At 39.1% G+C, this 17,787-nt stretch overlaps 1 protein-coding gene across 1 annotated transcript in view; it reads left to right on the top strand.

Moving 5' to 3' along the window:
* Positions 1–17,787, top strand: part of PIEZO2 (piezo type mechanosensitive ion channel component 2) — a 535,104-nt gene that overhangs the window by 390,758 nt on the left and 126,559 nt on the right. Inside the window, exons 14-17 of the mRNA XM_075529992.1 lie at positions 7,945–8,068; positions 10,297–10,586; positions 11,749–11,897; positions 13,043–13,216. Coding sequence (XP_075386107.1) covers positions 7,945–8,068; positions 10,297–10,586; positions 11,749–11,897; positions 13,043–13,216 — 737 coding nt within the window. The remainder of the gene's footprint in view (positions 1–7,944; positions 8,069–10,296; positions 10,587–11,748; positions 11,898–13,042; positions 13,217–17,787) is intronic.

Below are 17,787 nucleotides of genomic sequence, written 5' to 3'. Positions count from 1 at the left end.
CACCTAACTTAATAGAGAGAAATGTAAAACTCCCCTTCCAAGTGGGTACCACACAGGATTGCCTTTTATCATTACTTTAATATAGAATATGGAAGTCTTAGCCTGAGCTAAAAAACATCACAATATAGACAGCCAAATTGGCACAGAAGAAACCAAACACTCTTTAATAGTAGATAATATCGTCTTATAACCTTGAAGATCTAATTTAAGAGTTGCTGAAACTAATTAAAAATTTGTCAATATAACAGGGTATAAGAACAACATACAGAAGTCGATTGGGTTCTTATATAATAAAGAAGAGGATCCTGAAAGGAAATGAAAAGTACAAAAGTATTTGGACTGCTAACCAAAATATCGAAAGGTCAAAAGCACCAGACACTTATGGGGAATATATGAGGTCTGAGAAACCAAAAAAGTCACTTCTACCTCTTGCTATGGGTTAGAGTCGGCTTGTTAGCCGTGAATCATACAAAAGATAAAATGTTTAGAAATAGCTCTAACAGAGAAACAAACGACTCATACAAAGAAAACTATAAAACACTTCAACAGGAAGCCATAAAAAGACATACAAATGGAAGAATACCCATGCTCATGGATAGAAAGACTTATAGTGGAAAATATTAATATTACCAAAAGCACTTGTAAGATTAACAAGTCCATCTCTCTTACAAGGCAAACGGGTTCAAGAGGGCATGATGTGCAATGGGAAAACTTACAGATAAGAGAAGAAGGGATGAAAAAGTTGGACCATGGGGGACAGATTGAGGAAATACCCTCCAAAGGACAGAAGTTTATTTGGGGCAGGCTTCTATACCCTCCTAGTCACATAGCCTGCATCTCGTGATGGTTTATACTAAAAGGGACAGTTGACAATGATCTGAGGGCACAGATAGGAAGGAGGATAAAGTTGGAAACAGGAAGTAACTGACATTTTGCAGACTGCCTCGCTTCAGCAGCTTTGCCAGGGAACAGGAGAAAGTGTCCACTTTATCTCAGCTCGAGAGTCAGGCCAGCCAGTGCATCATCAGCACTGGGTTGAGCCATCAGCATGTTCCCACGGATCTTGAACTGTGAGAGGTGGTGGTCCTGTCCCATTTGCCTAAGGAGCGAACAGCTTTGTCCTCACCAGCACTCTATAATTCAATGCAAGTCAAATCCATGTGCCACCACAATTCTTTCAAGAAATGGAAAAACAAATCACCAACTTTATATGTAAAAGAAAGAAACCAGGATAAATACAATAATATTAAAAAACAAACACAGTCAGAGGCATTTCACACCCTGATTTCAAAGCCTATTACATATAGTCATGGTAATCAAAGCAGCTTGGAATTGGTACAACTGTAGATATATAGACCAATGAATTAGAGTAGAGAAACTAGAAATACATCCAAGAGCCTACAGGCACCTGATTTTTGGTAAAGAAATCACATTAAATGGGGGAAGAGATACTCTTGAATACTTGGTATAGGAAAAATTCAATCTCTACCTGCAAAACACTAAAACAGGACCCATAACTCACACTATGTGCAAAAAATGTACTCAAGAGAGATTAAATATCTAAATATAACCTTTAAGCCATAGGGATCATCAATGAAATATAGAAACTGGAAAAGGAAGGTAGTCCTGTGCTCCCTGGAAGCCAGAAAGCCACACCACACTCACAACTATCAAGTCAATGCTGACTCCTAGAGACCCCCTTTGGGTTTCTGAACCTGTAACTTAATGCCCACCCTTTTCCCCTGATTATGGTGGTTTTGAACTTCCAATCATGCAAATTGCAATCCAACTTAAGATCACTACACCACCAGAGCTCCTTGGAAGCCAAAAAAAAAAAAAAACAATTTAAAAGCTATGTGTGGTAATTAGATGATTTCATGTCAACTAGATACTCTAGCTAGATGTGGAATCAAACCTGTCAATCAGGCCTGATGCTGTTCCTTAGGGATGTGGCCGGCCTTCTCATTCTGCCTTCCTGCCTACTGGGACTCTGCCACTGACCCCGAGAGTTGCCTGAACCCTGCCATCTTTCCACTGACCTTGCATCCAAACAATTCTCCACCCACTGTCTGTGATTTCCCTGCATCATTGCATGGGGCTGTATGGGGCTGAAGAGGAACTTATGCACTATTATTGGACGTATGGACTGGCGTGCTTTCTAGTCAACCTTGTCCAACACATAAATACACCAAAATTACTTAGAATTAGAGATCAGTTGAATGTTACTGACTCTTCACCAAGGAACAGCAGTCTGAGCCCTTCTGTGCACTTGCCCTCCTCTGCACAAGCTGTTCCTTCCCTGCTCCTGCTCCCGCTCCCATCCACGCAGGCAAAGTTCTCGCCTGAATGCCCTCTGAAGGCTTGTGTAGGTAGCAGATTGCATGGCAGCTTGGTGGAGAAATTCTCACTGGCCAAGTAACACTTACTTTCCCCTGTGTTTTCATCCTTCTCCAGAGCCCCATTCTTTTCCCTCACCCACCCTCCCTCCTGCAGCAGCCATATGAACATATACAATCCCCACTGAAACTGTGCTTTTATTTTTTTTGGTTATTCTGTTTTTTCCCTAGCACTTCCTCTTCCCATGTGGATGATACGCATGCCTCCCTGGCTGTCCCAGTTTGCCCCCTTTCTCCTGAGAGCACATAGCAGCACAACTCCACAATTACCCCCAAGCCCCGACCCTTCTTTGGCTTTTCTTTCTCTTCTCTGCACATTTACACTTTCTTCTTCTATTTTCTTTTGCCTTTTTCCTGCCTTCCCTTTTCTTCTTGAATCTCCTCCCGCTCACACACACACACACACACACACACACACACACACACACACACTTAAATTCTCTTCTTATGGACTAATTATTTGCTTACATTTTTTTTCCCTGGGCAACACAATAAATCTTTCTGCTCTTTCTTTTTTCATGAAATGCACTTCTACACTACCTATTCATTCTTATTAACCCAATTAAAATACATTTCCCATAGTTTTACAAACCTTTTGATCTATTATTGTATTACTTTTAGTCTCTCTTTTCTTCCACTCCATCTTCCCACCAATTATCAATCTTGCTCTCCTTTTCTCTACTTCCTGACTGTATATTTTCTGTCTGCTATTAGACCTTTCCCATGACACTACGGAAGCAATTTCCTGTAAATGACCCAACAGCCTGCATACGTCTAATAGCTGCACCACAAGACCATGCAAACAGCAGTCAACCATAGCACACCCACAAAAATCAAGAAAAACAAACACAAGGAATAAAATCACCCAAACCTAATGGTGTACTCAGGGGAGGCCATGGAATTGCCAAATACAATAATCAGAAAAATGCTATTTATGAGCCTTACTGAAATGTTGGGAATACTCGTGAGAACAATGGAGGTAATTGAAAAACTAGAAACCCTACACAAAAAGGAATATCAGAAGATAAACTATAAAATAACGGAATGCAACCATGTGGTAAAATTCCTGAGCAACTGAATAGAAGAAAAGGGAAATCAACTCAGGGAGCTCAAACTCAGATGCTTTGACTATAACTGATAAGAGAAATAATCAACTAAAATAGCAAAATACTCTGAAGAAAGCCTGAGAATGATGTGGGAGACCATGAAGAGGAACAACGTATGCCTCCTTGAGATCCCAGTGCAAGAAAAATAATACAGAGAAAATAATACGAGAAATCTTGGAAGAAAATGCCTCCAACATCATAAACCTGTCTGTCATTGACTTGATGCCAACTCATAGCACCCTTGTAGGACAGGATGGAACTGCATGGTGGTTTCCAAGACTAGAGCTCTTGACAGGAGGAGGAAGCTATTCAAGAAGCTAGAGTACTCAAAACAGCATAGACCCCAAAAGAAAAACACTGAAATACCATTGTCCAACTCTTCAATTTCAAGGAAAAAGACAATCCTGAGTGCATCTAGGACAAAAGAACTGTCATCTACCAAGGAGAGCCATAAAGGAAGGCTTAGACTTCTCAGGAGAAGGCAGGAACACAATGGAATAACATAAATAAAAGTATGGAATTAAAAAACTGTGTACCAAGTATCACTTATCCAGCAAAATTAAGCCACAACCAGGGTGGTGGAGCATGGAGGAAGGCAGTAAAATAGTAACTATATTGGTAGTCCCGGCAAGAGATCCAAACCGAAGTCCAATGACTGCTAATTCAGTAACCTTGGGATAGAAATCATGCGCTTCTTTTCACACTAGGGAGCTTCAGCCTTAGGTCCAAGGACTACAGGTGAGTCTGAGGTAAAGTCCGGTTCACTTAGTGGGGTTTCCACATTGAATCCTTCTGGCGTGGCCTATGAAGGATGTTGTGCACCTTGAAAAGACAGAATCAAAAGCCCCAGTATTTTAAAGCACATGGTCTGGGTCACCAAGGGCTGGGTAGAAACTACATCAAAAGTGTCCAGTGAGGAACATAGTGTCAATCATATTCTCTCCCCCCAGGGTTCTATAGAAGCATTGTTAAACGCCATTTTCCCAATGGGAAGCCACTCTTCTCTGTTGACCCACCCAAAGAAATGCAATCACCTTCTCTCAGACATATATTCCCTCCTTTCCCTTTCTTAACTTCAATTTACAGTAAGGTTTGCTTATCCCTCTTGTATGTGTGTCTTTTGATTTGGGGTGACCGTCGCACAATGGTATATGCAGCAACCGAATGATCTTCTCCCTCTTCCCCCATCTTAAAAATTGATGCCTAAAATTTTTTTTAAAAATTTAAAAAAATTGATGCCAGCTGATGTGAACTCTCGTTCAAAGTAGTTTTTTAAAGATGTACACATCGAGGGGGTGGTGTGTAATTCATGGAGGCTAGGCAGACGTTCTATCCTGTTGCTTGGGAGTTCAGATTTTGGAAGAATGCATGACCTGGGGGCAGGAGTCGCCCTTCATTTTGGTGTTTACCCTTATAGTAGTACACTCAGAAGATTTGTCCTTTTGTGCTTAACTAACTTCACTCAGGATCATTTCTGTCATAAGGGGTTTCACCACTGATATGTAGGGATGCATAAAATTTTATTGTGTGTATGTACCAGCTTCTTGCTATTGTAAACTGTGCTGAAATGAACATGAGCAAGCATATACATTTGTCCATGTTCTGTCTTTTCTTTTCTTTTTTAAGTGCCCAGCATAAGTTTGGCTGGATCATATGGTATTTCTTGGCCTAGTTATTTTTAATAATTGTTATATCACTTTCCACAATGGTTGTACATTTTTATGAGTCCGCCAGCAGTGTATAAGAGTTCCACTCACTCCACCCCCTCTCAAGGATATCCTTGAGAAAAGGGGAATTCCAGAACACGTGGTGGTGCATGTGCTGAACTTGTACATGGCTCCAGAAGAAGTTGTGCGAACGAAACAAGGGAAGTCTGCATGGTCCAAAATCAGGAAAGGTGTGCATCATGGTTGTATCCTCTCCATACAACTTCAATCTGTATGCTGAGGGAATAATCAGGGAGGCTGGATTATATGAAGAAGAATTCAGCATCCGGATGGGAACAGGGCTTATTAACAACCTTCAGTAAGCAGAAGAACAACCATGCTTGCTGAAAGTGAGGAGGACGTGAAGTACTTGTTGATGAAGATCAAGGATTGTGATCTTCAATATACATCACAACTCACTATAAAGAAGACTGAAATCTCACAACAGGAGCAATTGGTAACATCATGATCAATGGAAAAGAGATTGAAGTTGTGACGGAGTGTGTCTTGCTTAGGTCCAACTGGCCAGCATTGATTAGACTTTTGTTTATAGTCATGCTATTAATGTGTCTCTCATTGTGGTTCATCCAACCAAAGCCAAAGTCACTGTCAGGGAGTTGATTCCAACTCAGCAACATGACAGGACAGTTTAGAACTGCTCCATAGGATTTCCAAAGCTACAAATCTTCTAAGACAGTAAACTGTCTCATCTTTCTCCTGTGGAGAAACTGGTGGGTTTGAACTGCCAAAGCAAGACCTAAATTGACTATTATACCAGGACTCCTAATGTGCTTTAGAGTAGAATTTTAATAACTATTTGCCAAAGAAAGTGAATTAATAGGTAGATGGGACATCTTTCACTTTGAATAACCATTCATTTAAATATCTCTAGTATCTATAAGTATCCAGTGACTTTCTTCAACATACCTGCCATGCGAATAAGTCCTGGTAAACACTTAGAATGTACTGAAATCAAGGCCAGCATGCTTAAACTCCTGAAAATCTAGGATAAGTTTCTGAAAGCTGAATACTAAATGTACAGACATCAAAATTCATTGAATGATAACCTCACTTTGGGAAAGAGCCTGTACTTTCCTAGCACATATGCATATAATAGAGGCGTAATTGGAATCAGATGGTCAGTGTTTGGAGGGATGAGGTTGAGTTGGGGAATTGATAAGCTTTGATAAGCGTTGGGAGACAGCATCTTAACCGTTTGAGCCGAGCTTTACAACATGGCTAAGTTCGGCCAGACTGGAGGTGTGCAGACTGTGAGGCCTGAGGCCTGTCTCTTGATTTATCTTGTATTCCATCAAAGTGACAGAGTACACGGAAAGCTGTAGGAATTCAAACCCTCATGCATTGCTCTTGGGGATGTAAGTGATTCAACCGTTGTGGCCAGCCAGCAGGCAGTTTCCGAAAATATTGCATAGAGTTTCCATAAGACACAGTAATCCCATTTGTAGGCATACATCCAACATAAATGAAAACATGCCCACGTAAAATCTGGTACATGAATGTTCATAGCAACCTCATTTAAAATAGCGCAAAGTAGAATCCACCTACATGTCTAGCAGTTGATGAAAGGATAGGTAAACTATGCTATAGCCCTATGAGAGAGTCGTCAGTAATAAAAAGTGATGATACAGATATTCTTTGGGGGATGATGAAAATATGTTACAACTGACTGTAGTGTTTGGTAATGGCTGCATAACTATGGATGAGCTGATAAGTTGCATGCATGCTTCAGATGAGTGAATTATATCTCAATAAAATTATATCTCACCAAAGAGGAAACCAAGAACTTCGTGTCAGGTACTGCAATCCTTCAAGAACAAAGTTCCCATCATTTTCTTCCTAGAACTCCAGGAAATGTTCATATAAAAGTGCACTATTTGTAACTGTGTTTCCTTCCACTTTTGAAGATTGATAGGAATAATAAGGGATGCTATTTTGGGGGAAGCGAGTGCAGGTGACATAGTGCTTAAAGTTCTCAGCTGCTACAGAGGTTTAAACTCACCAGCTATTCTGAGGGAGAACTGTGTGACAGTCTGCTTCCAGAAAGTGTTAAACTTGGTAACTTGTATGAAGCATTTCCACTCTGTCTTATAGGGTAGCAATGAATATATGAATCTCTTAATGACAGTGGATTTTATTTTGAGGAATTGATTTTTATTCCTTAGGTGGAATGGTCAAATTAAGTAATATTTTAGAACCAAAGGCATGATTTGAGTCACTCTCTTTGCTAATTAAAAGTGTGGATTGGGAAACACGTTTAACTTCTGTTAACTTCAGTCTCTTCTTCAGTCCCATGGGATTCGCCTGGGCGAGGACACAATCAAGGAAATTATACATTGAAATTTTGATGATGTCGTATTTAGGAAAGAAAAATCAATCAAGGACAAATAACTTTAGTAGAATGTTGAAGGACTAATTGGATCTCCAAATGCATCTTCCTCGGGGACTGAGACAGGGCTGGGCATGCCCCATCCACCAGGACGCACACATGCTACTGTTAGGCTGGTTGGTGGTCATGCTCCCATGCTGTTGCCAAGGGTAACAACAGGATTGTCAGCGCTAGTCTCTCAGTTGAAATCGAGAAATGACTTATGCCCCCTTACTAAAGTTTACTTATTGTGCCAGCTCTGATGCGGAGGTGTGGGAGACCCTATTTTTGGTGCCTCTGTTTACATGCGCAAGATTGTTTAATACCTGTTTTGCTGACTCTGTTTTCAGATTCTCTTCACTATTACTTTTTGGCTACTTCTGAGGCAGCACCTCACAGAACAAAAGGCTCTTCAACAGAAGGAGGCGCTTTTATCTGAAATCAAAATTGGAAGTGAGGAAAATGAAGAAAAAGGTAAATTAATGTATCAATAATGTGTGACTGAGATGTTCTCGAACCCCAAAGCACATCATAAAGATTCTTGGGTTCAGACCAAATGGGAGCTGAGTATTTCTCCATCCCAACACGGAATAATAGTAGCACAGGTAAAATTTAGAACACTAGTGAGTTGATGGAGGTAGTACAAAAATATTGTTTTACTGGATCCTCTCCAAAGTGATTCCCATTTAACGGAAAAAGAAACTGAAGCTTACGGAAATTAAAGGTGTTTCCCAAAACCATGCTTTTAATAAGTCAAGGGGCTTTTAAGTTTAAATCCTCAAATATTTTCAACTCAATTTATCTTCTAAGAATAACTTGTCACGTGAATAAATCAGATAGTACTCAGTTATCAGCACCCACGGCCTTACAGGTTTGTCTTAAAACACATAGCCACCTAAGTGAGGCGTGAACTAGGTTCACAGAGAAGAAGCGCACTAGCCTGTCTGCTTCAAGGACTATACATAATAAAATCCAGGATCAGAGGAAAGAATTTTATTAGAGTTTGAATTTGAGCACTTGATTCACAGAAGGCTCTGGATAACAATGAAAGCCCAAAATCCATTTGCAATGTTTTCATTCAGATTAACCCTCCATTGGATTCCCTTGGACCATTGACCAGGGATGTGAATGGTCTTGCTTTCAGAAAGAACACAACGTGAATTGTTGCAGATATACCAAACCAAATGCAGTATCATTAAGTCAATGCTAACTCATAGAGACCCCCAGAAGAGGCTCCAATCAAGCTTTGATCTGATTAAGCTGTGCCACATGTTCCTATTGGTCTAGTTGGGACAATAAACCTCACTATCTTCCCAACCCCTCTGCAGGTGTAGGCCTTTTGTATAGGTAAGATGAACTCATCCGAGTTCCTTACCTGCTTGAACATATAATTCAATAGAAATGTACTGTATTATAGACTACCAATGTAGTAACATGATACTTGAAAAGGGAAATATACATTTCTGTGAAATTTTGCTTATAAAATATTCACAAAAATAAAATAGCCTGTTAACTCTTTAACTCGGTGGCAGTAAGAAAATCAGCAAGGACTACAAACACATGTGTTGTTTTAAAAATATATAATTTCTCATTTAGGCATAAGTAATGGATTGATTTTTAGTTATGAAAGTCTGTAAGATTTATATCTTGTATATATGCTTAAGGGTATATCTAATAACAGAATTCCTTAACTAATGATTTGGTTGAATTGTAGAATGGTTACCCTGACTCATGTCACTATTATACCTGCCCTCAGGCTATGAACCTACTAGTTGTTTGGATAAGTTATTCAATTTTTAGACAGCCTACTAAGGTAAAGATACTCCTAAATTTTAACATCATTCAAACACATGCTTATAGGGCTGAATAAGATTTTCATCCAATGGAAAAAATAGTTGCTGTTGTTGTTAACTTTGGGGGGGGGTTATTGTTTTGACCTAGTAAAATTATAACTATCCTCTAAATGTGTTAAACTATATGAAATTAAAGTATATAATTAAATATAATATCAATTAAATTCTATTTGGCTCTAACTCATATACTTTTGGTTATTTAAAATTTGGATAAGATTGTTAGCATTAACCATATTTAATAAAATACTATTTTATTTTTTATAGCCACAAAACAATTAGAATTTAAAATTGATTTGATAGTTTTGATAATTTCGGTTTACTTTTTAAATCCTGCATATTTACAGTTAATTATCTTTGGATAGTGAAACAAATTAAGGTAATATAAGGAGATTAGTATAAAATATTACCAGTTTATTTTCTTTTAAAGTGTTATTTTGGAAGTATATGAAACTTGAGGAATCTTGGTGGCATAATGGATTATGCATTGCCTGCAATCCCCAAGGTCAGCAGTTCAAAACCAGTGGCCGCTCTGTGGGAGGGAAACACAGCTTTCTGCTCCTGTAAAAATTTATAGCCTTGGAAACTCAAAGAGGCAATGCTACTCTGTGCTGCAGGGTTTCCAGGAGTCAAAATGAATTTTATTGGAGTTTCAGTTTTTGTTTTTATGAAAGCTGACCGTGAATTAGTTTGAATGTTGCCTTATTTAGTAACACAGTGTACAAATCATTCAAATCATGCATTAATTCATAACATATATAAGTCTGGGTCTCACATGTATCCTATTAGGTCAAAGGGTAGTGTGGGTTCAGTATCTAGCCAAGATTAACAGCACAGTTTTATATTTTGAAGATGACGAGCTACCGGATACAGAAGGCGAAGAGGAGCCCAAAGAAAAGGAAGAGGAAGAAGAAGGAGCCAAGGAAGAGGAGCTAGAGGCAAAGAGAGAAGAGGATGAAGTGGAAGAAGAGGATGACCAAGACATCATGAAAGTGCTGGGAAGTTTGGTGGAGGCCATGTTCATTAAGTACTGGATTTATGTATGTGGAGGGATGTTCTTCTTTGTCAGCTTCGAGGGTAAAATTGTAATGTACAAAATCATCTACATGGTGCTGTTCCTGTTCTGTGTGGCCTTGTATCAGGTAGGTCAAACCGCTGCCACAACTGTTCTAATTCTCGCCTCGACCTAATTTTCATTTAAAGAGATTTTAAATGAATAGTCTTATGAAAGTTAAACATGATATCCTAAAATGCCTAAAGTGCAAAGTGACTCTCTTCAGCTTATTCATAATTTAAACTTTAGTTTCTTAGAAATGTCAGAAAAAATATTTTTTAAATTCTTGATCACTGAAACCTATATGATGATATTTTAAAATAGATATGCAAGTGCAGTGGCTGGATGATCTGTCATCTCCCAATTCACTTTAATTTGAGGTTTTCACATCAGGGCATTATCTATGCACACACGTTTATATAACCATTAGCTATTTACTATGCAGTTAATTTTTCAATTTAAAGATTATATTAAAATAAATTAGCTTCCCTACAAACTCAATTTTAACTGATATAGAACAAAACCACTCCCTCACATCGATTCCGTTCCAGCTCATAGCAGCCCTGCAAGACAGAGTAGAACTGCCAGGTGGGCTTGGAAGACTGGACATCTTGATGGGAGTGGAAAGCCTCATGCCAAAATCATATTATTAGATGTGGCCTATAAAACAATTAACTCCGTTATAATTCATGAGCATATCTTTCACATGGGGACAAAAATATCTGCCAGTATTTACTAAGAGATAAAGTATTGAGTTCTTTTAAAAATTCAGGGTGGATGTTCTCTAATTAATATCCACAAGCTTATGGTACAGAGAAATATTTCCTTTCCACAACAGTTCCACATTTTTATTCATAAATCTCAAAACAGGTCTAGCCTCGTCGCTCAGCAATACTAACGGTGGCATCAGCTACCACTCCTTGATGGCTTCGATATGCCAGGTATCATGCTGAGAGATTAACAAATATTCCTTATCCTTAAAGCAACTCTGTAAAGTATACATTTATGAAAGAGAAAACCGAAATTCAGTGGATCCAGCAACTTGTCCACGATACAGTCAGCAGTAAGGGATAGGAGTAGGATTCTAACTCAGGTCTGTTCAACCCAATTAGGAACAGAGTTTTTAAAAAAGCAAATTTGAAAATTAAACATCAGTAAATATGATCGTCTTCATTGACTGAGTGAACTATATTTTTTTCCCTGATAACCTGCTTTCGTTTTGTGTTTGATTTTCAACATTCGACTCCCAGGTGCACTACGAATGGTGGAGGAAAATCCTAAAGTACTTCTGGATGTCAGTGGTCATTTACACTATGCTGGTGCTTATCTTTATCTACACATATCAGTTTGAATACTTCCCAGGCCTGTGGCAAAATATGACTGGGTTGACAAAAGACAAGTAAGACATTTTGATTGTTGATAAAATGTGATAGTGAAAAATGCGGAGCTGATACTAAGGGCTCAAGTAGAAAGCATAGGTTTTGAGAATGATGAAAGCAACAAATGTACAAGTGAGCTTGACACAGCATGGATGGATGGATGGATGGATGGATGGATGGATGGATGGATGGATGGATGGATGGATTGTGATAAGAGTTGTATGAGCCCCCAATAAAATAATTAAAAAAACAAACAGAAAAGTATGATATAAAGTACCACCTTTAGAACTACAACCTGGATTGGTGATAGAGCTAAATCTCAAGAGACTAAGGGAAAAGTTCAAAGGATGGGATTATAATGTAACTAGACAAGCACTTCTTTATAGTTTGTTGGGAACATATTGCATGATTCCACATGCAGACACTGTTCGCAGACACTGTTCGGTGCTGAAAACACTCCTGAACAGGCAAGGTGTAACTCTGTGGGCTAACATCATAAAGAGCAAAACACCACTCCCGGTGCAAATAAATTAATTACACATACACAGGTCTGTGAAAGAGACCAACATCAGTCTGAGGTGGTGAAGAATAGAGAAATTAGAGTGGGCTAAAATTAAATGTAGCTGGTCAGGAGGGTTTTTGCTGAGGAAGAACACAGGTGAATAAGGAGTTTCTCTTAAGTGTATGAATTGAGAATTGGGAAAAAGAGGAACATTCTACACAACAAAAGAGTTTAAGTTCAAAGATTCTTTGATACAAGCTACCTGGAACCAAGATGGAGGAGGACAAGTTCTGCCAGATCTGTGGAAGACCCCGTACACTGAAGGTGCTTGGTACTGCAAGAAGTAGTGGTTTCCGTTTCATTCTTGGTGAGATTTGGTGGATCTTTAAAGATCCCTTAGCTGAGAAATTACCAGTAGAAACAGCATGTCCAGTAAGCTAGCAATCAGTGAGAGATGGGGGTGTTCTCACCCGGTGTGGTCCCATTCGAAAGATGGGTAGGAGTCTGGAGGACATGTGGGTGAGCTGTGTGTGATGAGAAAGAACGAGCCAACGATTGCTTCCTGATGTCTGAAGTTTCCACAAGTAGACGGTTGTATCACTTACTGTGGAGAGGGAGGTGAGGAATATCTTTGCTGATGGGAAAGGCTCTTTTGTTTTGTAGGCTTGAGGATCTTGGCTTAAAACAATTCACCATGGCTGAACTCTTCACCCAGATATTCATCCCTACCTCCTTCCTGCTGGTGTGCATTTTACACCTCCACTACTTCCATGACAGGTTCCTTGAACTCACAGACCTCAAGGCAATTCCCAGCAAACAAGACAACAGCATCTACAGGTGAGCCAGGACCTCCTTGATTACCCACCTTGCAGGAAACCAATGCTGTGATTTGAGTTTCAACCTTCACTTTCCTTGATTATGAACCCATCAGTGAAAAAAGAAAAATATAGAATATTTGGTGATGCTTTCTGAAACAATCTGTAGTGACTTATCACTTGTCAATGTAAAGTGATCAAAATAATCATGTAAATAGTAACCGTGCAGACCTAAATGTTTCATATAGCTTGGCATATATATTTCCTCTCCAGGAAGGCTGTTTACATATTTGAGAACATTGAAAGAATGTTCATTCACAGGATGAGTGTTCTGTTATATTGATTATCAACATATCAACCTCCAGAATTGGCAGGCTATTCCGCAGAACATTGGCGCAAGTCTCGAGAACCAGAGTTCAGTGAGGCAAAGGCAGGATCTAGTAAGCAAGCTGGCTTCTCCCCAGTACCTAGTACATTGAGAGCAAGTCACAGCTTTCAGGGCTGTCATATGGAGAGTTACTGTGTCTTAACTGTTAATCGGCTGAGAATGCTGGCCCAAGCAAGTTGACACAAATCTTGACGGACACACCCAGTGTGCTGTTTTTCTTATGAATAATTTTCATCTCCTGGTATTTTTTGTTTCTGGAGTCCAAAAAAATGACTAAAGTGAAGTCAGAATTATAAAGAAATATTGTCAGAACTTGGTTTTACTACTGTGTTTGTTTTCTCTTCCCCCACCTCATTAGTGGCTACTTTACAAATTATGGCATATAACAATTTATTATACCCATTAAATTGATCTCAACACTATTACTATCTATAAATATCCAGCTATCCTCTCCTTGTTTTATCATGTGTGTGTCTGTGTGTGTGTGTGTAGAGTAAGCAATTGTCACTAGTGTCTGAAGCAGAATTTATTTTGTTTAGAATAACAGTTTCCAAAGTTAGCATTCAATTGACATTCTCAGTAATATCTTTATAATGTACAATATTGCAGTTAATTGTATCTTTTATAATGTACAATGTTTCTTTTATATACATGATACCTTTCACAATGTACAATATTAAAGCTAACTATAATTGAATATATAATAGCAATATTGATTTATTCCAATGATTTGGATATTCATTAATTTTATTTTTATTCATTAATTTTAATCACTTTAATTTGTCACTGATTTGTTTTAGAAAGTGTTATTAATACAGAAATGAAACAACTATTTTTCTATTCTATCCCATGTTAGAAAACCTTAAAAATGTGTGGATTAGGGTGACTTCATACCATTTTCTTGTTTCTTCTGGTAAGGAGCAAGGATCAACTTTTTAGATGATATTTTATTTGATATGATAAAATTTACTCTGAAAATTTTAGCATTATACAGTTTTTAAAAGTATCTGACTTGAAATAAATAGAGGGCCTGGCATCTTCCAGGTTTTTGTTTTTCCTACAACAATGACTCAAACATCGCAAAAACGTAGGATTGGTCAGTGTTTCATTCTCTTATATGTAAGATTACGATGAACTGGAATTGACTGATGACAGTAACAACCCTGAACCTTGTAGCTGCATCCTAGTTCGTAGATCATGTGTTGATGACAATACACCCTATGAGATAGACCTGATAGGAGTCCAGCTGCTCATTTGTATCTAACTGTCTCCTTTTTCTCCACCTGTGCTTCCCTGCCATCTCATGTCCTCTTTGCTCCATCTCTCCTCATAGCCATGCCAAAGTCAATGGCCGTGTGTATCTCATAATAAATAGGTGGGTATTTCAATCTTCTCCCTTTACTTTTGGCTAAACACTGTGTCTTGTTACTACTTTCCCTCTTTCCTGCTTTATAAACAAAAAGCTGCTTCTGGCAGTAGGCAAGACCTTGCACCCACTCCCAGGTGTGTATCGTGCTCTACCATGGGTGATCAAGCTAAGGAGTGCTCTCCATTGGGTCGGAGGTGTGCAGGGTCTTCAGCTGGTGCTCAACCTTTGGTCATGGTGCAAACTTATGGCCCACCATTTATTTTCCATTGGCAGAATGAATCTGAAAGCTTACAGACAGTTCATCACCTTCTAGAATATATATACTATAGAACTCCGTTTCAGAACCATTTCCTCCACAATTCTTCTTATGAATACCGTGTCACCTGCTGAAAGTCCCCCGACACCCCAGCACCCTGTGTCACTGCTGCTCCCATGGCACTGCCTCTAGTCCACAGTTACCTGCTTACACCCACCCTGACTGAGGCAGCAGCTCCTCAGGACCTTGTAGAAACCACTAGATGTCTCCACACAGCATACCATGAGGTCTTCCCATTAGGTGATGCCCAAGAGTTAGCTGCTGAAAGAGGTTAACCTCAGCACAAGAATGTATGGTTAAACAAAAATGAAGCACCGATTTCTTCAAATAATATGTCTGCTTGCAACATAATATTTTGTATTGGCAGATGCCACCATTGGTTTTTGCACAACAACAGATCTAAAGGTTAAGTTTGAGACATTGTCCTTCCCTCAGAGCTCATCATCTAGCTGGGAAAACGAAATGTGCAGAAATAATCACACAGAATAAAATAGCTATCTGGTTCATATTGTATGTCACATAGTCCTTAAAGTGCCCTTAGAATACAGAGAGAAAGAGAGAGAGATACTTTGGAATATAATTTACTAAGAAATACTACCACTTGTGGGTACAATTAAAATGTTCATCCCATAACTAAGAAAGCTAGTAATTTAGTTGATAGAAGCATTTTTGAAATGAATCAAATTATCAGAACAAACCTTCGAAAGGTCTATTGGATTTCCAATTCACTAGCTGACAACCAGGAATCTCTTCAGAAAATCTGGATTTACAGAAGGAAACAGGACATGCGCTGCATCAACGAGTCATATTCTGAAAGGAGATAGACTCAGGATGCCCGATTGCTTTGAGAACTTTTGTCTGATGCTGCTTTTGTTGACAGTGGTAGAGAGAAAACTCAAGCTATCAGGTCTTTAGCTGATATCTAGAGAAGTAAGATACAGACTCTAGCTAGAAATGCTGAGTAATATTTACATTGCATCCCTCCAAAATATACTAACCTTTCCTTGCTCACAATCGTGTGCTTGTGTTTTAAACCTGTCCTTTCTCAATTTCTGATTCTAGTTCGGCCTGTGCTCTCTGCCCCCTTGCTTCTCAAAAGTACTGATGAGGAGACAGCAGGGACCTGCGAGGGCAGAAGCTCCCTGTGCAGCTCCAGGTCTAAATTTCTGCCCCTTAGTCCTGAACTTTCTCATCAGAGCAAGCCTATGAATCAATTACTCCAATGGATGGCCCATGATTCACTCCTATTCAGTATGTTTTAGGATATGAGGGTGTGTAATGGTCCCCCAATTAAAAAAGTGAAGTATCCTGGCATTAGCACTGTTTTCTTTCCAATGAAGCATCACTCTTATTTCCCTCAGTGTTGGCACATTAAGAAAGACCATCTCTATAGTCCAGGGTCAATATTACCTAGCAAAGCATTTCCAACTTTACAATGTACTTCTGAAACGCTGTGTGTAGAATGTGACCAAGAGCCCTACTGGTGGCTTCTTAAAGTAGTCACCTCCTAACTGAAAGATTGGTGATTCCAACCGCCATTGGCTCCACTAGGAAAGATGCTGCATTCTCCTTCCATGAAAGCTGCCGTCTAGGAAACTCCCAGGGCGGTTCTATAATGTCTTATTTGGCTTCGATGAGATGGAATCACCTTAGTGTCACACAATCACATTATGAGCGAACTCAATAGGACCTACGAGGGTTGAATGCTTTTCTAAATTGAATGCACTTTCTTCTCCCATAATTTGTTTCATTATGCGCAGTGTCAGTTCATAAAGAAAAGAGCGTGCTTTTGAAATGTTAGTTCTATGCTATGAGCATGGGCACACCTACAAATTAACTTTATATGTTCTCTGAGTTGGTGACAATGTAGACATACTTTATGACGTGAGAGGTAGGCCAGTATATTTTGGACAGAGGGTAAATTTCATAAAATTTTAGCAACATAAATTATTTAGGTTAAGTAAAAATTATGACTTAAAATTATGCTTGAGATTGAATGATAAAATTTTACAAGACAAGGGTCTTATTCATTAAGTATACCTTTTTTAAATAATGTAAATGAAAATTACCCATGTGCACCTTCCAAGATAGAATTCACAGGAGTCAAATCAACCACCTCGGTAGAAAAAGGTGACAGGAGACCTCAGGATCATCAGTGAGAACAAGGCAAGGAGCGGACTATCGAAGAGACCATCAGTTCTCGTATGATGTTCAAACTGAAGAAAATTAAAATAAGTCCACAAGAGCCAAAGGACAACATGGTACGAAATGCACAGGCCATTTAAAAAATAAATATGACACACTGAATACTAATGACTGCAGGCCAGATAAGTGTGGAAAGATGTCAGGGACATCATGCATGAAGGAAGGGTCACTGGTAAGACAAGAAAGACCAAAGTGGATGTCAGAAGAGACTGACTCTTGAGCAGATTGCTGTGAGGTGTCATCCAGATGGCTCTGACTCAGCAGTCTCAAGGAAACACTGCCAGCCTCCATTCCATCCTTGCAATTGTCCCTCTG

Source organism: Tenrec ecaudatus, chromosome 13 (assembly GCF_050624435.1).
Source record: "Tenrec ecaudatus isolate mTenEca1 chromosome 13, mTenEca1.hap1, whole genome shotgun sequence".
NCBI lineage: Eukaryota > Metazoa > Chordata > Mammalia > Afrosoricida > Tenrecidae > Tenrec > Tenrec ecaudatus.
Note: the sequence above shows the minus strand (reverse complement) of the source record. Positions and strands in the feature narration are given on the sequence as shown.